At 52.7% G+C, this 21,603-nt stretch overlaps 1 protein-coding gene across 1 annotated transcript in view; it reads right to left on the bottom strand.

Moving 5' to 3' along the window:
* Sec24d (SEC24 homolog D, COPII component) overlaps positions 1-21,603 on the bottom strand; it is a 75,898-nt gene that overhangs the window by 29,409 nt on the left and 24,886 nt on the right. Inside the window, exon 8 of the mRNA XM_076864532.2 lies at positions 17,002-17,129. Coding sequence (XP_076720647.2) covers positions 17,002-17,129 — 128 coding nt within the window. The remainder of the gene's footprint in view (positions 1-17,001; positions 17,130-21,603) is intronic.

The following is a 21,603-nucleotide window of genomic DNA, read 5'->3' as shown; positions in this document are numbered from 1 at the left end:
AGGAACAAGCTCAGCTCCCAGGTCAACTAGTCTCTCACATCTGTCCCTTCAAGTGAAACAGGGACAAATCACCTCACAGAAGGGTCTTGAGAAAAGCTTGAGACGGGCAGGTCTTGGCATGTCAATTAGATACTTGTAAAGAGGAGAAATAAACCAGGCTGCGTTTCAGTGGAGACTTGGAGAGCAGGAGGCAGGCCGTGGGTCATCAGGCCCTTTTCCACTAAAGCCTTAGAACCACGAGATCTGCTTCTGATTTGCAAGTTCCATGTGAAAACTGGTCCCCGGCTGAGGGTGCAGAGGAGTCGTGAGGCTGCAGAGTGAGTGAATGAACACACACAGGTCTCGTGCAGCACACAAAAGAACCAGAGGAGGCACCGAGATGCATGCAGAACTGCCCAGGCCTCAGCACCGTGCCCTGCTCCCTGCAGGAGGCAGAAGGACAGGGTTTCCTTTCAAACGCATCTCTTCTTTTTTATTTTTTAATTCTTTTTTTGGTACCAGGGATAGAATCCAGGGGTGCCTAACCACTGAGCAACATCCCCAGCCCTCTTATTTATTTATTTTTTAAAATTTGAGACAGGGCCTCACTAAGTTGCTAAAGCTGGCTTTGAACTTGAGATCCTCTTGCCTCAGCCTCCCAAGCCACTGGGATTAAGTCATGTTCCAAGGTGCCCAGATGGAGTGCGTCTCTTCCAACCCACCCAGTTCCACGGCTCTGGTGCTCCATGGGAGGATGGAAAGTAAAGGAGATCAAAGAAGGAAGCTGTGCAGGATGCAGCCCTGCCCCAGCATGGATGGCTGGGACAGCAGAGTGTCCTGTCCTCCCTGCAGCCACTCACTTGCAAATGTGCATGTGTGTGCATATGTGTGCGTATGTGTGATTATGTGCATGTGTGTGTAGCGTGCACGTATGTGTGCATGTGAGTGTGTACATGTGTGCATGTGCTTGCAGTATGGGTGCGGAACCAGTGCCTCAGCATGCTAGACGAGTGTCCCCCAGAGCCACACTCCTGAGACAGAGTGTCTTGACCCTTAATGGAGGGCCACAGCTGGGTAAGTGTGAGACGGACGTGAGGGCCCCAAAGCTAACCTGACAGTCACCATAAAACGCTATCCTAAAACGGTTCTTGAAGACAGAATCTACCTCTCAGAGACTTAGATGTGACCTACCAGTTTAACGTAGAAGGGCAGAGTGGATTCTTAGACGTGTCAGGAGCTTGCTCCACATGTATATTTGTACACACAAATTTGTTTACTCTGCTCGTTTATACAGAAAGACATGAGGTGCAATGAACCCACTACCATGTGTTAACTGTAAGGCACCACTCAAACGCAGTTTAGAAAGAAAGGCATAACGTGACACATATTTGTCCTCTTAGCTGGGGACAGTGAGACATGACCTGGTAAGAGGGGAGAAGATGGAGCCACAGAAAACAGACTGGGAACCCTGGGCTCTTGGTGGAGAACGAGGGCAGTGGGCAGTGGGGATGGTGCACTGGTGTGCTCTCCAGGCTCAGCCAGGCACGGGGATCCTGCAGCCTGCTTTTACCCTCGCCAAGTTGGCTCTCCTGATTGGTTTTTTTCCAAGAGTTCAAAGGCTAATCAAGTCCCTAAGAGACTTTAGAAAGAAGATGATGCGATTATGAGCTATATAAGCCAGAAGTAGGGGAAGGAAATCCAACTTTTTCTGCTACAATTTGCTTAAAGGCAGCCCAAGCCCAGTGTGAACTGTAGAGAGCCAGTCCCGGCAGAGTCCAGCTTGCAGAACTGAAGATGACTGTCTGGTGGCCCACTGGACATTCCCCAAGGCCCACAGGACAGCACTAAGAAGGAAGGCCTCCAGAGCTGAGCCACACCTCTGCCCAGGCTGCTAGGTGCCAGCATCTCTTCTGCTTCTGTTCTTTTGCAAAACCGATGATGGACAGGTGAACAAGATGGAGCACATGTTTCACAGGAGGGCAGCAACTCCTAAGAACTCTGACAAACATGCAGCAGAAAAGATGCAAGTCAAAAATTCCTTCTACAAAAACAAGAGCTCAAGATTTCCTGGCAGAAGCAATCCTCCCCACACACAGACTCATGACCCTCCCGCACTCACACTCATCACAAGGTACACACTGCACTAAGAGAAGCCAAGCTGAGCCTCACACTACCTAGCAACACGCATCTACAAGCCGTGCACTGGGAGGAAACCATGGATCGACCTGTGACTGTGGACTCAGCTGCCACGAGACAGCACCAGCTTCCCAGGACCAACGAGAGCCAAGCACCTTGGGGGAATCCCCCCAGGCTCCATCACCACCCTGGAGAACACTCAAGGCAGCGGCCAAAGCCTTGAGGGAGTCCCGTGCCCTGCGTTGCACTCCGTGGTGCAATGGACCCATTAAGAGAGACGAAGAGAAGTGGGCAGGCAGTCTCTTTACCCTGGGGGGCTGCACTTGACAAGTGAAGAATCACATCCAGATCATGATATGCTACTTGCTAGTTCACCACTGGCCACACTCGCCCACATTTAAGAGACCCTAACTAACAACACACAATGAAATTTAAGGCAGAACACATTTACAGACATACTAGGCACCTAAGAAAACAAGACAAAGCATCACACAGACCCCTTGCCATGGGCACACTGCCCAGACCACATGCAGGAAGACATGAATTCACATTTCCAAAGGCTCACAGGATAGCACTGCAGAGGAAAGGCTTCTGGGGGGCAGACACAGCCCAGATTGGCCCCGAACTCATAGGTTATTATTTTGACATGATTTCCCCTGTACAAGGACCCTAGAAGGACACTTTTCAGCACAACACCCAGTGCATCGCAGCCTAACACCATGAACACCCACACGTAGCCGAAGACGTCCCCTGTCAACCTCGCTGCATGACTACACCTCCCCACGACCCCGATGCACGACAGAATGCCGGGGTAACCCACATGGATGCAGGGCAACTGAGTGACACCTGTTATGTACAGGGGTGTCGGGATGACAGGCACATGTGTGGGGCACCGCGTTGACATGTGAGTATGCAGGGGACACCGGAATGACACATGCGTGTGCAGGGGGGGGGGTGCCGGGGCAACACGTGAATGTGCAGGGGGTACTGGGCTGACACGTGAGTGTGGGGGGGTGCTGGGATTCCATGCATGTGTGAGGTGCCGGATGACTCGTGTGTGTGGGGGGGTGTGCAATGACACACACAGCTGCGTGAGAGCAGCATACAGGAACCACAGACACCACCTGCACCGAGGCATCACCAACGTGATCACGCCCCGATGAGATGATCCACAGACCAACACCAACAAGAGGGGATTAGAATCCAGGAAGGTGATTTCGTCACACTGAAGAAACAACTTTGTTCAACGTCTATAGGAAACAAGACCCATCCATGTGACCAGCCTGAACTTCCACACACCGAGGAACACGTTCAGGGAAACCCTGCCGCTGTGTGCAGCACTGGGAACAGTAGCAGGTTCAGCGACTTCAGGGACAGAAGAGGCAACGATTCAGGGACCTAAGACAAACCTACTTAGTTTCGACCATGGCTGACTGCTTCCCAACAGCCGAGAGCATGGACAGTGGCTGTATCGTCCACTTCAGCCCAGCAAACTGCTGTTACAAGAAGAGGATGATGGGCACAAATGCCAAGAACAATTCAGTTGCCACTGAGCCAAAGGTGGCGTCACAGGGACTGGCTCACACTCTCAGGTGCTGGGAGCACCAGGGTTCCAACACCAGGCCCAGCACAGCACCACAGAAGGTGCTGAGCAAGAAGTCAGAAAGAACACAGGCAGGGTCCTCTCCCCCGACAGCCTGATGGGCAAGCAGCGGCACACGCTGACCCCCGGGCCTGCAGTGCTCAGGGGCAGGAGGCGGCACACCTCATCACTCAGCATCCAGGCAGCACAAGGCTGACACGGCACCTGTCCACCACGTGTCACAAACACGCAATGACCACGAACGTCAAACCTCAGCAAAGGAGACCGTTGTGCACACCGCCATGCAGTGAAGGAAGAAGGGGTGCACACAGGGTCACGTTGGGAGACTGCCAACCACAAACTGATGCCACATCACAGACCAGCAGCTGCTCCTGCCCATGTTGAGACACAGGACACTGTGGACGCTGTGCCACACACCAGTCACTGAGGGCAACATCACAGTCACACCCAGGCCAGACGCTTGTGTTGTCACACACTCAGGACATGTAAAGTGAACAAACTGATCAACGTCACCCTGATGTCACCGTGAGTGGAAAACCTAATCTCACCTATTATGCCCAAGACATTTCCTGAATCATGGCATGGTAGAATCCAAGGAATGCTGTGTGTCCATCTGACACACAAGGACACTATTATTGACACAAGCAGGAGGAACCCAGAACAGCCCTGGATGTCTTCCACAAACAACTGACTGTGGTCAAGAATTCAATTCAGCTCACCAAACATGCTGTTGCAGTGTAAATGCAAATTCCACTGCACTTGAAGAAGATATCGAGGGCATGGCTGCAAAACATGGTTTTCCATTTACCTGGGAAACCCTTCAAGCAAACATACCGTGCACAGGTTTGTGGTCTGGTGGGAACTGCTGAATCAGGACTGGTTGATATAATGCACCAGCACAATTGAGGCTCATCAAAAAGGAATATGCTCACTACTGGAATAATACTTGGGATGCTATTTGCTCAAAACTTGCACCATCAGCCTCTGTACAGCATCATGTGGAAAGAACAATTTGAGATCACTCTCCACTCAGAGCCTTTGGCTCCTACTCTCAGGAATCAGGGGTGGATTATGCACAGCGAGCTGTGCCCTCATGCCAGTTGCTCTTTGATGTATAGAACAGGAGCACTCAGGCTGCACCTGACCTCAGAGACTCCATAATGTACAGAAAGGCAGTCCTCAGGCTGTGCCTGCCCTAGTGACTCCATGGTGTGTAGGACAGCAGTCCTCAGGCTGTGCCTGCCCTAGTGACTCCATGGTGTGTAGGACAGCAGTCCTCAGGCTGTGCCTGCCCTAGTGACTCCATGGTGTGTAGGACAGCAGTCCTCAGGCTGTGCCTGCCCTAGTGACTCCATGGTGTGCAGAACAGCAGTCCTCAGGCTGTACCTGCCCTAGTGACTCCATGGTGTGTAGGACAGCAGTCCTCAGGCTGTGCCTGCCCTAGTAACTCCATGGTGTGTAGAACAGTAGTCCTCAGGCTGTGCCTGCCCTAGTGACTCCATGGTGTGTAGAACAGCAGTCCTCAGGCTGTGCCTGCCCTGGTGACTCCATGGTGTGTAGGACAGCAGTCCTCAGGCTGTGCCTGCCCTAGTGACTCCATGGTATGTAGAACAGAAGTCCTCAGGCTGTGCCTGCCCTAGTGACTCCATGGTGTGTAGAACAGCAGTCCTCAGGCTGTGCCTGCCCTGGTGACTCCATGGTGTGTAGAACAGCAGTCCTCAGGCTGTGCCTGCCCTAGTGACTCCATGGTGTGTAGGACAGCAGTCCTCAGGCTGTGCCTGCCCTAGTGACTCCATGGTGTGTAGGACAGCAGTCCTCAGGCTGTGCCTGCCCTAGTGACTCCATGGTGTGTAGGACAGCAGTCCTCAGGCTGTGCCTGCCCTAGTGACTCCATGGTGTGCAGAACAGCAGTCCTCAGGCTGTACCTGCCCTAGTGACTCCATGGTGTGTAGGACAGCAGTCCTCAGGCTGTGCCTGCCCTAGTAACTCCATGGTGTGTAGAACAGTAGTCCTCAGGCTGTGCCTGCCCTAGTGACTCCATGGTGTGTAGAACAGCAGTCCTCAGGCTGTGCCTGCCCTGGTGACTCCATGGTGTGTAGGACAGCAGTCCTCAGGCTGTGCCTGCCCTAGTGACTCCATGGTATGTAGAACAGAAGTCCTCAGGCTGTGCCTGCCCTAGTGACTCCATGGTGTGTAGAACAGCAGTCCTCAGGCTGTGCCTGCCCTGGTGACTCCATGGTGTGTAGAACAGCAGTCCTCAGGCTGTGCCTGCCCTAGTGACTCCATGGTGTGTAGGACAGCAGTCCTCAGGCTGTGCCTGCCCTAGTGACTCCATGGTGTGTAGGACAGCAGTCCTCAGGCTGTGCCTGCCCTAGTGACTCCATGGTGTGTAGGACAGCAGTCCTCAGGCTGTGCCTGCCCTAGTGACTCCATGGTGTGCAGAACAGCAGTCCTCAGGCTGTACCTGCCCTAGTGACTCCATGGTGTGTAGGACAGCAGTCCTCAGGCTGTGCCTGCCCTAGTAACTCCATGGTGTGTAGAACAGTAGTCCTCAGGCTGTGCCTGCCCTAGTGACTCCATGGTGTGTAGAACAGCAGTCCTCAGGCTGTGCCTGCCCTAGTGACTCCATGGTGTGTAGGACAGCAGTCCTCGGCTGTGCCTGCCCTGGTGACTCCATGGTGTGTGGAACAGCAGTCCTCAGGCTGTGCCTGCCCTAGTGACTCCATGGTGTGTAGAACAGCAGTCCTCAGGCTGTGCCTGCCCTGGTGACTCCATGGTGTGTAGAACAGCAGTCCTCAGGCTGTGCCTGCCCTGGTGACTCCATGGTGTGTAGGACAGCAGTCCTCGGCTGTGCCTGCCCTGGTGACTCCATGGTGTGTGGAACAGCAGTCCTCAGGCTGTGCCTGCCATGGTGACTCCATGGTGTGTAGAACAGCAGTCCTCAGGCTGTGCCTGCCCTGGTGACTCCATGGTGTGTAGAACAGCAGTCCTCAGGCTGTGCCTGCCCTAGTAACTCCATGGTGTGTGGAACAGCAGTCCTCAGGCTGCACCTGCCCTGGTGACTCCATGGTGTGTAGAATAGCAGTCCTCAGGCTGTGCCTGCCCTAGTGACTCCATGGTGTGTAGGACAGCAGTCCTCAGGCTGTGCCTATCCTGAGTGACTCCATGGTGTGTAGGACAGCAGTCCTCAGGCTGTGCCTGCCCTAGTGACTCCATGGTGTGTAGAACAGCAGTCCTCAGGCTGTGCCTGCCCTAGTGACTCCATGGTGTGTAGAACAGCAGTCCTCAGGCGGTGCCTGCCCTAGTGACTCCATGGTGTGTGGAACAGCAGTCCTCAGGCTGTGCCTGCCCTGGTGACTCCATGGTGTGTAGGACAGCAGTCCTCAGGCTGTGCCTATCCTGAGTGACTCCATGGTGTGTAGGACAGCAGTCCTCAGGCTGTGCCTGCCCTAGTGACTCCATGGTGTGTAGAACAGCAGTCCTCAGGCTGTGCCTGCCCTAGTGACTCCATGGTGTGTAGAACAGCAGTCCTCAGGCGGTGCCTGCCCTAGTGACTCCATGGTGTGTGGAAAAGCAGTCCTCAGGCTGTGCCTGCCCTAGTGACTCCATGGTGTGTAGAACAGCAGTCCTCAGGCTGTGCCTGCCCTAGTGACTCCATGGTGTGTAGAACAGCAGTCCTCAGGCGGTGCCTGCCCTAGTGACTCCATGGTGTGTGGAACAGCAGTCCTCAGGCTGTGCCTGCCCTGGTGACTCCATGGTGTGTAGAACAGCAGTCCTCAGGCTGTGCCTGCCCTGAGTGACTCCATGGTGTGTAGAACAGCAGTCCTCAGGCTGTGCCTGCCCTGGTGACTCCATGGTGTGTAGAACAGCAGTCCTCAGGCTGTGCCTGCCCTAGTAACTCCATGGTGTGTAGAACAGCAGTCCTCAGGCTGCACCTGCCCTAGTGACTCCATGGTGTGTAGAATAGCAGTCCTCAGGCTGTGCCTGCCCTAGTGACTCCATGGTGTGTAGAACAGCAGTCCTCAGGCTGTGCCTGCCCTAGTGACTCCATGGTGTGTAGGACAGCAGTCCTCAGGCTGTGCCTGCCCTAGTGACTCCATGGTGTGTAGAACAGCAGTCCTCAGGCTGTGCCTGCCCTAGTGACTCCATGGTGTGTAGGACAGCAGTCCTCAGGCTGTGCCTGCCCTGAGTGACTCCATGGTGTGTAGGACAGCAGTCCTCAGGCTGTGCCTGCCCTAGTGACTCCATGGTGTGTAGGACAGCAGTCCTCAGGCTGTGCCTGCCCTGGTGACTCCATGGTGTGTAGAACAGCAGTCCTCAGGCTGTACCTGCCCTAGTGACTCCATGGTGTGTAGAACAGCAGTCCTCAGGCTGCGCCTGCCCTAGTGACTCCATGGTGTGTAGGACAGCAGTCCTCAGGCTGCACCTGCCCTAGTGACTCCATGGTGTGTGGAACAGCAGTCCTCAGGCTGTGCCTGCCCTAGTGACTCCATGGTGTGTGGAACAGCAGTCCTCAGGCTGCGCCTGCCCTAGTGACTCCATGGTGTGTAGAACAGCAGTCCTCAGGCTGTGCCTGCCCTAGTGACTCCATGGTGTGTAGAACAGCAGTCCTCAGGCTGCGCCTGCCCTAGTGACTCCATGGTGTGTAGAACAGAAGTCCTCAGGCTGCACCTGCCCTGGTGACTCCATGGTGTATAGAACAGAAGTCCTCAGGCTGCACCTGCCCTAGTGACTCCATGGTGTGTGGAACAGCAGTCCTCAGGCTGTGCCTGCCCTAGTGACTCCATGGTGTGTGGAACAGCAGTCCTCAGGCTGCGCCTGCCCTAGTGACTCCATGGTGTGTAGAACAGCAGTCCTCAGGCTGTGCCTGCCCTAGTGACTCCATGGTGTGTAGAACAGCAGTCCTCAGGCTGTGCCTGCCCTAGTGACTCCATGGTGTGTAGAACAGCAGTCCTCAGGCTGTGCCTGCCCTGGTGACTCCATGGTGTGTAGGACAGCAGTCCTCAGGCTGTGCCTGCCCTGGTGACTCCATGGTGTGTAGGACAGCAGTCCTCAGGCTGTGCCTGCCCTAGTGACTCCATGGTGTGTAGGACAGCAGTCCTCAGGCTGCACCTGCCCTGAGTGACTCCATGGTGTGTAGGACAGCAGTTCTCAGGCTGTGCCTGCCCTAGTGACTCCATGGTGTGTAGGACAGCAGTCCTCAGGCTGTGCCTGCCCTAGTGACTCCATGGTGTGTAGGACAGCAGTCCTCAGGCTGTGCCTGCCCTGGTGACTCCATGGTGTGTAGGACAGCAGTCCTCAGGCTGTGCCTGCCCTGGTGACTCCATGGTGTGTAGAACAGCAGTCCTCAGGCTGTGCCTGCCCTAGTGACTCCATGGTGTGTAGGACAGCAGTCCTCAGGCTGCACCTGCCCTGGTGACTCCATGGTGTGTGGAACAGCAGTCCTCAGGCTGTGCCTGCCCTAGTGACTCCATGGTGTGTAGAATAGCAGTCCTCAGGCTGCACCTGCCCTAGTGACTCCATGGTGTGTAGAACAGCAGTCCTCAGGCTGTGCCTGCCCTAGTGACTCCATGGTGTGTAGAATAGCAGTCCTCAGGCTGCGCCTGCCCTAGTGACTCCATGGTGTGTAGAACAGCAGTCCTCAGGCTGTGCCTGCCCTAGTGACTCCATGGTGTGTAGAATAGCAGTCCTCAGGCTGCACCTGCCCTAGTGACTCCATGGTGTGTAGAACAGCAGTCCTCAGGCTGCGCCTGCCCTAGTGACTCCATGGTGTGTAGGACAGCAGTCCTCAGGCTGTGCCTGCCCTAGTGATTCCATGGTGTGTGGAACAGCAGTCCTCAGGCTGTACCTGCCCTAGTGACTCCATGGTGTGTAGGACAGCAGTCCTCAGGCTGCACCTGCCCTGAGTGACTCCATGGTGTGTAGAACAGCAGTCCTCAGGCTGTGCCTGCCCTAGTTACTCCATGGTGTGTAGGACAGCAGTCCTCAGGCTGCACCTACCCTAGTGACTTCATGGTGTGTAGGACAGCAGTCCTCAGGCTGTGCCTGCCCTGGTGACTCCATGGTGTGTAGAACAGCAGTCCTCAGGCTGTGCCTGCCCTAGTGACTCCATGATGTGTAGAACAGCAATCCTCAGGCTGTGCCTGCCCTGGTGACTCCATGGTGTGTAGAACAGCAGTCCTCAGGCTGTGTCTGCCCTAGTGACTCCATGGTGTGTAGGACAGCAGTCCTCAGGCTGTGCCTGCCCTAGTGACTCCATGGTGTGTAGAACAGCAGTCCTCAGGCTGTGCCTGCCCTAGTGACTCCATGGTGTGTAGAACAGCAGTCCTCAGGCTGTGCCTGCCCTAGTGACTCCATAGTGTGTAGAACAGCAGTCCTCAGGCTGTACCTGCCCTAGTGACTCCATGGTGTGTAGAACAGCAGTCCTCAGGCTGTGCCTGCCCTAGTGACTCCATGGTGTGTAGAACAGCAGTCCTCAGGCTGTGCCTGCCCTAGTGACTCCATGGTGTGTAGAACAGCAGTCCTCAGGCTGTGTCTGCCCTAGTGACTCCATGGTGTGTAGAACAGCAGTCCTCAGACTGCGCCTGCCCTAGTGACTTTATGGTGTGTAGGACAGCAGTCCTCAGGCTGTGCCTTCCCTAGTGACACTATGGTGTGTAGAACAGCAGTCCTCAGGCTGTGCCTGCCCTGGTGACTCCATGGTGTGCAGAACAGCAGTCCTAAGGCTGTGCCTGCCCTAGGTGACTCCATGGTGTGTGGAACAGCAGTCCTCAGGCTGTGCCTGCCCTGGTGACTCCATGGTGTGTAGGACAGCAGTCCTCAGGCTGTGTCTGCCCTAGTGACTCCATGGTGTGTAGAACAGCAGTCCTCAGGCTGTGCCTGCCCTAGTGACTCCATGGTGTGTAGAACAGCAGTCCTCAGGCTGTGCCTGCCCTGGTGACTCCATGGTGTGTAGAACAGCAGTCCTCAGGCTGTGCCTGCCCTGGTGACTCCATGGTGCGTGGAACAGCAGTCCTCAGGCTGCACCTGCCCTGAGTGACTCCATGGTGTGTAGAACAGCAGTCCTCAGGCTGTGCCTGCCCTGGTGACTCCATGGTGTGTAGGACAGCAGTCCTCAGGCTGTGCCTGCCCTAGTGACTCCATGGTGTGTGGAACAGCAGTCCTCAGGCTGTGCCTGCCCTAGTGACTCCATGGTGTGTAGAACAGCAGTCCTCAGGCTGTGCCTGCCCTAGTGACTCCATGGTGTGTGGAACAGCAGTCCTCAGGCTGTACCTGCCCTAGTGACTCCATGGTGTGTAGAACAGCAGTCCTCAGGCTGCGCCTGCCCTGGTGATTCCATGGTGTGTGGAACAGCAGTCCTCAGGCTGTGCCTGCCCTGGTGACTCCATGGTGTGTAGGACAGCAGTCCTCAGGCTGTGCCTGCCCTAGTGACTCCATGGTATGTAGAACAGCAGTCCTCAGGCTGTGCCTGCCCTGAGTGACTCCATGGTGTGTAGAACAGCAGTCCTCAGGCTGTGCCTGCCCTAGTGACTCCATGGTGTGTAGAACAGCAGTCCTCAGGCTGTGCCTGCCCTGGTGACTCCATGGTGTGTAGGACAGCAGTTCTCAGGCTGTGCCTGCCCTAGTGACTCCATGGTGTGTAGAACAGCAGTCCTCAGGCTGTGCCTGCCCTGGTGACTCCATGGTGTGTGGAACAGCAGTCCTCAGGCTGTGCCTGCCCTAGTGACTCCATGGTGTGTGGAACAGCAGTCCTCAGGCTGTGCCTGCCCTGGTGACTCCATGGTGTGTAGGACAGCAGTCCTCAGGCTGTGCCTGCCCTAGTGACTCCATGGTATGTAGAACAGCAGTCCTCAGGCTGTGCCTGCCCTGAGTGACTCCATGGTGTGTAGAACAGCAGTCCTCAGGCTGCGCCTGCCCTAGTGACTCCATGGTGTGTAGAACAGCAGTCCTCAGGCTGTGCCTGCCCTAGTGACTCCATGGTATGTAGAACAGCAGTCCTCAGGCTGTGCCTGCCCTGAGTGACTCCATGGTGTGTAGGACAGCAGTCCTCAGGCTGTGTCTGCCCTAGTGACTCCATGGTGTGTAGAACAGCAGTCCTCAGGCTGCGCCTGCCCTAGTGACTCCATGGTTTGTGGAACAGCAGTCCTCAGGCTGTGTCTGCCCTAGTGACTCCATGGTGTGTGGAACAGCAGTCCTCAGGCTGTGCCTGCCCTGGTGATTCCATGGTGTGTGGAACAGCAGTCCTCAGGCTGTGCCTGCCCTGGTGACTCCATGGTGTGAAGAACAGCAGTCCTCAGGCTGTGCCTGCCCTAGTGACTCCATGGTGTGTAGGACAGCAGTCCTCAGGCTGTGCCTGCCCTGGTGACTCCATGGTGTGTAGAACAGCAGTCCTCAGGCTGTACCTGCCCTGGTGACTCCATGGTGTGTAGAACAGCAGTCCTCAGACTGTGCCTGCCCTGGTGACTCCATGGTGTGTAGAACAGCAGTCCTCAGGCTGTGCCTGCCCTAGTGACTCCATGGTGTGTAGGACAGCAGTCCTCAGGCTGTGCCTGCCCTAGTGACTCCATGGTGTGTAGGACAGCAGTCCTCAGGCTGTGCCTGCCCTGGTGACTCCATGGTGTGTGGAACAGCAGTCCTCAGGCTGTGCCTGCCCTAGTGACTCCATGGTGTGTGGAACAGCAGTCCTCAGGCTGTGCCTGCCCTGGTGACTCCATGGTGTGTGGAACAGCAGTCCTCAGGCTGTGCCTGCCCTAGTGACTCCATGGTGTGTAGGACAGCAGTCCTCAGGCTGTGCCTGCCCTAGTGACTCCATGATGTGTAGGACAGCAGTCCTCAGGCTGTGCCTGCCCTAGTGACTCCATGGTGTGTAGAACAGCAGTCCTCAGGCTGTGCCTGCCCTAGTGACTTCATGGTGTGTAGAACAGCAGTCCTCAGGCTGTGCCTGCCCTAGTGACTCCATGATGTGTAGGACAGCAGTCCTCAGGCTGTGCCTGCCCTAGTGACTCCATGGTGTGTAGGACAGCAGTCCTCAGGCTGTGCCTGCCCTGGTGACTTCATGGTGTGTAGAACAGCAGTCCTCAGGCTGTGCCTGCCCTGGTGACTCCATGGTGTGTGGAACAGCAGTCCTCAGGCTGTGCCTGCCCTAGTGACTCCATGGTGTGTAGGACAGCAGTCCTCAGGCTGTGCCTGCCCTAGTGACTCCATGGTGTGTAGGACAGCAGTCCTCAGGCTGTGCCTATCCTGAGTGACTCCATTGTGTGTAGAACAGCAGTCCTCAGGCTGCGTTTACCCCGAGGTACTCCGTTTTGTTAAACTTTAGTTTGCCATGTGCTGCTCCATTTTGAGTATAAGAGCCAAGGTAACATAATTCATATCTTGTTTATAGAAGTAAACAACCACCATCTGCCCAGCAGCACAATAAGGCACAAACTGATTGATAACTTTTTTAAAATATTTTTTTTTTAGTTGTAGTTGGAGACAATACCTTTATTTATTTTTTATGTGGTGCTAAGGATCAAACACAGCAGCTCACATGTGCTAGGTGAGCACCCTACTGCTGAGCCACAATCCCAGCCCCTGATCAATAACTTTTATGTGCCAACTCATCAAACTAAATCAGGAGCACCTGGACATGTGGCCATCCCAATCATGTCAGGAACCCCAGACACAGGAGCTCATCAACCCCACCAGACACAACCCCACCGCTCAAGACCCACAAAGGAGGAGCCTCCCTAAGGCTGGACATAGAGGGACTTTGGCCCTGTCACCTTGTCACCCATCACGGGCCTTGCCCTGGCTGATCACCACAGCAGCGAAGCTCCCATTTCCTCTTCCCATCTGGTTTCAGCAGGTTTCTCCTGCCCACAGTGACCACACCTGGACCACTCTAAGCTGATGCTCTGAGCTGGCTCTGACCCTTAAACCCCCTCACTTGGACCTCTGCTGTGACAGCTCCTCGGCTGTGACAGCTCTGCAGATCTGCTTCATTAACATCCTTCTCTGACCACCTACATGGCTCTTAGGCTCTGCCTTCCGCTCTCTGCCTGTGGTCTGGGCTCAGCACAATGGCAGCCCGGGGCTGCTGGGCTCCCATGGCCAGCTCCTGCCAGTCCCCTCCCAAGAAAGGGTGACTTCCCACACAGGTTGCAGGCCCCAGAGGGGGGTAGGGCTCCGGAGCGACCCCACCCTCACGTCTGGGAGTAGGACTTCCTTGGGGGCTGAGAGGAGGAGCACTGTCAGGTACATGCCCAGAGCGTCCGTTCTCAGGGACAGGCCACCGGCTGGCTGAACCTCATCTGTTCATCTCTTTGGAAAGCACAGAGACTCCAGTGCAGAGCAAGTTTTCACAAAAGGATAATCTCACATTGCAAGAGAGATAGACAGCATTTGGCTAAACCAAAATCCTGGAGAGAATTGGTGCTGGGACGGCGTGGGATGTCCCCAGCTCTTGGGCTGCACACATAACGAGGGTGAGCAGTGCTGGGTTCTCCTCTGTTCCCTATGCATGTGGCCCGGGCAGGCTTTCTCCCCAGGAGAGGGCTCTGCTAGAGCTGCGCTGGGAGCCGCGAGCCTGTGGGGCGCACAAACCCCGTCCACTGGCAGCATCGTTACTTCATACACTTCGCAAGTGTCTTTCAGAGGTTATCTCTTCCTGATCATGAAAAAACAGTCTCTGCACAAAGGCCAACAGCGCGGGAGCATGCGGGGACTCACGGGGCGCAGCACCCCTGCATGGCTGCCCCCAATGCAGCTCATCAGTGACTAGAGGCTTTGCATTCCTTCCACTGCATGCACCTTGAACTGACACCACGCTAGAGGGCCAGGCCGCTGGACAGCAGCAGGGACGAGTGCCTGACCACACACAGGCTGGTCCCGCACAGGATGGCACTCAGGTCTGCTGCATGCATTCCGTGGATACAGGGACCACAGGGACAGCAGACTGTCCCGCAGGTGGTGGCAATGGCAGGAGGGGCCTGGTTCTCAGTGTGCTGTGTCCTTCTGAATGTTGTCATGTTGCTATGTAGGCTTGCCTGGGAAGTGGGCACCCGGAACCCATGCAGGGAGGGCACACACCACATGCATCAGTGTTTGCCCTGGAGAGGGAGAGGGGAAAGGAGTGGGCCTGGCAAACGGATGTGTCTACACTGAAAGAGTCACAGTTCTCTAAAAATGTTATTTTAGGAAATCTGACAAAGTATTAGCACTTGTTAACTGAGGGTGGTGTGCACTTGAGGGTTATACTATCCACTGTACCCTGCTCTTAGTCGTCTTATTCACAACGGCCAAAAAGTGAAAACATCCGAATGTCCATCAGTAAGAGACTAGGTGCCAGGCGCAGTGGCACATGCCTGTGATCCTAGGGGGTCAGAGGCTGAGGCAGGAGGATCATGAGTTCAAAGCCAGCCTCAGCAAAAGAAGGTGCTAAGCAACTCAGTGAGACCCTGTCTCTAAATAAAATACAAAATAGGGCTGGGGGTGTGGCTCAGTGGTTGAGTGTCCCTGAGTTCAATCCTAAGTACCCACCAGCCCCAAAACAATAGGAGACAAGGTGCGCAAACTGGCATATCTACACAGCAAAACCGTAGTCAGCAACAGACGAGAAGTCAGCTATGGATTCAAGCAATGAATGGTGACTTTCTAAAACACTCCTGAGAGAGATCTGGACAAGGGTGCATCCCCTGTGGCTCTAACTGTATGAAGTAGATAAGAAGACAAACCTGGTGTGGACAGACAGAGAGTGGGGGCGAGGGAGGGAGGCTGTGTGAAGGACTGCCTGGGAAGTGTGAGGGAAACGTCTAGGCTCACTGATGTCTATATGCTCGTAGCTCGGGTGGGACGAGGAGTTTCCTCAAAACTCAATGACTACTTAAGACATGTATATTTTATTATAAATAAATTTTACCTTAAAAGGAAAAATAATCTGCAAGCAATTATTGACCACCAGCTAATGATGTGCAGGCTACAGGAAAGTGTGCTCACACCTGCCACTCACCTTGAAACACACCAGGAATAAAAAGGAGGTTCGTGAAGGAAAACAAATGCAGTTGAACAGTTACAGTGGAATTTTGGCAGCAGGTACGTAGACATTCATTGTGCAATGCTTTTAAGTTTTCTGTATATTTGAAATTTTTCATCATAAAATAATGAAAATAGCTTAAAATACTTCTAGTTAAAGTAGTATTTAAAATGCACACTCATTGTGCACACCGCAGGATGTCAGCATGCTGGTCCACCTCACCTTCAGAAGGCACTGTGGTTCTGAAGAAGAGCTTACAAGCATCGTACTAAATCTGTGGGTCCAAGAAGGGAGTCACCAGGTTCAATTGGGGGAGGTAACATGGACACACTTCCCGATTTGTGAATATGAAGCCATGCCAAAGGGAAGGCTGGCTTCCAGGAGCAGCTCAGACTCTCCCTGTGACCCAACCTAGCCCAGCGATGGCAGCAGCGCTGACGCGCATGGGGCAGGGAGCAGAGATCCCAAGGGTGAGAATCCAGTGTGTGGGTCTCTTCCTCTTTCTGCCCTCGGCTGATTTGGAGTGGCTCACCACCCATGGTGCCCAGCTCAGTGCTCTCATGTCAGCTGGAGAGCCATCCAAGACAGTGGGTCTGCTGTCTTGTGCAGATAGCCCTCTTCTTGCTCAGACAGGATCGTGAGTCCAAGCTGAGGTTCTGGCATTGGTAAACTACAGAGCCAGGCCAGGAGCAATTATGAAGAATTTAGGAACTGGTAGACTACTGAGCAACAGGAAGGCCCACTGGGCCTGCTGTGGGTGCACTGCAATGGGTAGAGCTCCTCTCCCGGCTGTTGGACCTGTGTGCTATGAGCAACCGGCACTTGGCCGTTAGAAAGAGGGTGGCAGTGGTGTGAGCAATAGGCCAGTTCTGACCAGACCCTGCAGAGTCTGACTGTGCACTGCTTCTGTTTCTCTACTCGACTGCACATTGGCTACACCCTTCCGGTTGGTATGAACAGATGCACCCACCCATGCTGCCTACTCTTCAGTGCTCGGGAATTTGTGCCCAGGAACTCTCGCAGCAGGCTGGCAAACTGGGACAGCAGCCTGTCGTCTCCCTGGCAGGACTCAGGTGTCAGGGCCTCAACAGGGGCGACGGGGCTGTGCCAGACTCCTGTGGGGTCTCACCTGGTCTGTCGTGTGCATTGCCACAACAGGACAAGAGGGTACCCATTAGCACTGGGTGCACAGGAGGTGAAGTGGCACAGCCGCAGACATCAGCTGTAGAATGTCCTGGAAGCACCCAGGTGGGGGGCGCACTCTCACCTCGTCAGCAGGGGGCGTGGCGAAGGGCTGGAGGACGGCAGCCAGCGGGACCTGCGCCTGCTTGGCCAGGTCCGAGGAGCTGGGGAAGCAGTAGGTGGTGCAGCGGATGTACCGGGGACTGGCATGGCCTGAAATGCAGGAGGGACACTTGACATTCGGTTGGAAGAACTGCCCTGACATTAAATATCCCAGAAGGTATTTTAAACAAGGCCGTAGTGTAAAACATGCATTCCTAAAAACACTCTGCAATCCGTCTCCTGGGGAGCCCTCTGAATTCCACTGTACAGGAAGAGACACTGTAACGACTACTACTATATTCTACAAGGAGGGTCTTACATGGACGCTAGGCTTAGCAAGTGTTTGGGCTCAGTGAAAGATGAAGCGAAGAGGCACAGAAATCTGGAAGGACAGCGCTCCTGGAGATGACCCTTCACGTCCTGCTCACACTGAGCTGCTGTGAGCTATCAAGGGACACTCTGTCAAATAGGACTCCATTCTGACTCTATTTTTTCTAAAATTGGAAACTGAATTGAGAAATGAAAATTCTACTTGTACCAAGAAAATTACTTTTGAGAGTACTCCAGCCTATTTTAACGTATGTTTCATTCCCTGCATACCCGAGTGCCGGACATCACCCTTGACACACAAAAATACATTTTTTAATCAATAGAAAACTTAACCCAAAGCACATGGCCCTCAGTGACGCCTCTCCTGGCAAGGCCGCTCAGGCCTGACAGCACTCTCTTCATCTTCTGAATAAGCCCTCATTGCTCTAAGGTGTCTGTTTTTAATGTGTGTTTTTCCTTCCCTTCTCCCCTCTCCCCTTCCCTAACAAGATCAGGGAGACAGTGGGATCTTTTCTTCCCCTGGTTAACTGCCCTGAGCACACCCACCACAGGAAGGAGATGCTGCTGAGGACCTGGGAAGTGAGTATCTCCAGATGAACAAGTGAACCCCAACAGCCACCAGCGCACCCTGGGACCCTGCCAGAGCACACCTGGAATGTTCTGAAGACCTCCCTCAAAACCCTCATGTCCCTCCTGATAGGGAGAGCCACAGCCTTTGGGACACAAGTCCCCAGTGTTTCTCCTTTGCTAGCAAAGGCCACGGAAATCTGGAGGAGCAGCCAGCTTCTGCAGGCTGTGAAGGTGCAGTGGGGTCTCTGATGGGCAGGGGGAGCCACAGGGGGGAGTAAGGGAGAGGACCAGTGGGAACCCACCCTGGGGCCTGAGGACCAGGAGGCACAGGCTGGGAGGAAGGATGCTGGAGGGGAGCATGGTGGACATCAGCAGGTCCAGCTCCCATAACGCTGAGGCAGCAACCCAAAGCGCAGACAGACAGACCTGGCACCCCAGTCTGCCGGGCTGGGCAGGCGTCAGGGCTCTGGGATCACAGTGGTGTCTAAAGAATGACCTAGGCTAGCATTAAGGTGTCTAAGTATGACCTAGGGTAGAACTAAGGTGTCTAAAGAATGACCTAGGCTAGCACTAAGGTGTCTAAGTATGACCTAGGGTAGAACTAAGGTGTCCTAAGGTAGAACTAAGGTGTCTAAGTATGACCTAGACTAGAACTAAAGTGTCTAAAGTATGACCTAGGGTAGAACTAAGGTGTCTAAAGTATGACCTAGGGTAGAACTAAGGTGTCTAAGTATGACCTAGACTAGAACTAAGGTGTCTAAAGTATGACCTAGGGTAGAACTAAGGTATCTAAAGTATGACCTAGGCTAGCACTAAGGTGTCTAAAGTACGACCTAGGGTAGAACTAAGGTGTCTAAAGTACGACCTAGGGTAGAACTAAGGTGTCTAAAGTATGACCTAGACTAGAACTAAGGTGTCTAAAGTATGACCTAGAGTAGAACTAAGGTGTCTAAAGTATGACCTAGGGTAGAACTAAGGTGTCTAAAGTATGACCTAGGGTAGAACTAAGGTGTCTAAGTATGACCTAGACTAGAACTAAGGTGTCTAAAGTATGACCTAGGGTAGAACTAAGGTGTCTAAAGTATGACCTAGGGTAGAACTAAGGTGTCTAAAGTATGACCTAGGGTAGAACTAAGGTGTCTAAAGTATGACCTAGGGTAGAACTAAGGTGTCTAAAGTATGACCTAGGGTAGAACTAAGGTGTCTAAGTATGACCTAGACTAGAACTAAGGTGTCTAAAGTATGACCTAGGGTAGAACTAAGGTATCTAAAGTATGACCTAGGCTAGCACTAAGGTGTCTAAAGTACGACCTAGGGTAGAACTAAGGTGTCTAAAGTACGACCTAGGGTAGAACTAAGGTGTCTAAAGTATGACCTAGACTAGAACTAAGGTGTCTAAAGTATGACCTAGAGTAGAACTAAGGTGTCTAAAGTATGACCTAGGGTAGAACTAAGGTGTCTAAAGTATGACCTAGGGTAAAACTAAGGTGTCTAAGTATGACCTAGACTAGAACTAAGGTGTCTAAAGTATGACCTAGGGTAGAACTAAGGTGTCTAAAGTATGACCTAGGGTAGAACTAAGGTGTCTAAAGTATGACCTAGGCTAGCACTAAGGTGTCTAAAGTATGACCTAGGGTAGAACTAAGGTGTCTAAAGTACGACCTAGGCTAGAACTAAGGTGTCTAAAGTACGACCTAGGCTAGAACTAAGGTGTTTAAAGTATGACCTAGGGTAGAACTAAGGTGTCTAAAGTATGACCTAGGGTAGAACTAAGGTGTCTAAAGAATGACCTAGGCTAGCACTAAGGTGTCTAAGTATGACCTAGGGTAGAACTAAGGTGTCCTAAGGTAGAACTAAGATGTCTAAGTATGACCTAGACTAGAACTAAAGTGTCTAAAGTATGACCTAGGGTAGAACTAAGGTGTCTAAAGTATGACCTAGGGTAGAACTAAGGTGTCTAAGTATGACCTAGACTAGAACTAAGGTGTCTAAAGTATGACCTAGGGTAGAACTAAGGTATCTAAAGTATGACCTAGGCTAGCACTAAGGTGTCTAAAGTACGACCTAGGGTAGAACTAAGGTGTCTAAAGTACGACCTAGGGTAGAACTAAGGTGTCTAAAGTATGACCTAGACTAGAACTAAGGTGTCTAAAGTATGACCTAGAGTAGAACTAAGGTGTCTAAAGTATGACCTAGGGTAGAACTAAGGTGTCTAAAGTATGACCTAGGGTAGAACTAAGGTGTCTAAGTATGACCTAGACTAGAACTAAGGTGTCTAAAGTATGACCTAGGGTAGAACTAAGGTGTCTAAAGTATGACCTAGGGTAGAACTAAGGTGTCTAAAGTATGACCTAGGGTAGAACTAAGGTGTCTAAAGTATGACCTAGGGTAGAACTAAGGTGTCTAAAGTATGACCTAGGGTAGAACTAAGGTGTCTAAGTATGACCTAGACTAGAACTAAGGTGTCTAAAGTATGACCTAGGGTAGAACTAAGGTATCTAAAGTATGACCTAGGCTAGCACTAAGGTGTCTAAAGTACGACCTAGGGTAGAACTAAGGTGTCTAAAGTACGACCTAGGGTAGAACTAAGGTGTCTAAAATATGACCTAGACTAGAACTAAGGTGTCTAAAGTATGACCTAGAGTAGAACTAAGGTGTCTAAAGTATGACCTAGGGTAGAACTAAGGTGTCTAAAGTATGACCTAGGGTAGAACTAAGGTGTCTAAAGTATGACCTAGGCTAGCACTAAGGTGTCTAAAGTATGACCTAGGGTAGAACTAAGGTGTCTAAAGTACGACCTAGGCTAGAACTAAGGTGTCTAAAGTACGACCTAGGCTAGAACTAAGGTGTCTAAAGTATGACCTAGGGTAGAACTAAGGTGTCTAAAGTATGACCTAGGGTAGAACTAAGGTGTCTAAAGAATGACCTAGGCTAGCACTAAGGTGTCTAAGTATGACCTAGGGTAGAACTAAGGTGTCCTAAGGTAGAACTAAGGTGTCTAAGTATGACCTAGACTAGAACTAAAGTGTCTAAAGTATGACCTAGGGTAGAACTAAGGTGTCTAAAGTATGACCTAGGGTAGAACTAAGGTGTCTAAGTATGACCTAGACTAGAACTAAGGTGTCTAAAGTATGACCTAGGGTAGAACTAAGGTATCTAAAGTATGACCTAGGCTAGCACTAAGGTGTCTAAAGTACGACCTAGGGTAGAACTAAGGTGTCTAAAGTACGACCTAGGGTAGAACTAAGGTGTCTAAAGTATGACCTAGACTAGAACTAAGGTGTCTAAAGTATGACCTAGAGTAGAACTAAGGTGTCTAAAGTATGACCTAGGGTAGAACTAAGGTGTCTAAAGTATGACCTAGGGTAGAACTAAGGTGTCTAAGTATGACCTAGACTAGAACTAAGGTGTCTAAAGTATGACCTAGGGTAGAACTAAGGTGTCTAAAGTATGACCTAGGGTAGAACTAAGGTGTCTAAAGTATGACCTAGGGTAGAACTAAGGTGTCTAAAGTATGACCTAGGGTAGAACTAAGGTGTCTAAAGTATGACCTAGGGTAGAACTAAGGTGTCTAAGTATGACCTAGACTAGAACTAAGGTGTCTAAAGTATGACCTAGGGTAGAACTAAGGTATCTAAAGTATGACCTAGGCTAGCACTAAGGTGTCTAAAGTACGACCTAGGGT

Source organism: Callospermophilus lateralis, chromosome 8 (assembly GCF_048772815.1).
Source record: "Callospermophilus lateralis isolate mCalLat2 chromosome 8, mCalLat2.hap1, whole genome shotgun sequence".
NCBI classification, from domain to species: Eukaryota; Metazoa; Chordata; class Mammalia; order Rodentia; family Sciuridae; genus Callospermophilus; species Callospermophilus lateralis.
Note: the sequence above shows the minus strand (reverse complement) of the source record. Positions and strands in the feature narration are given on the sequence as shown.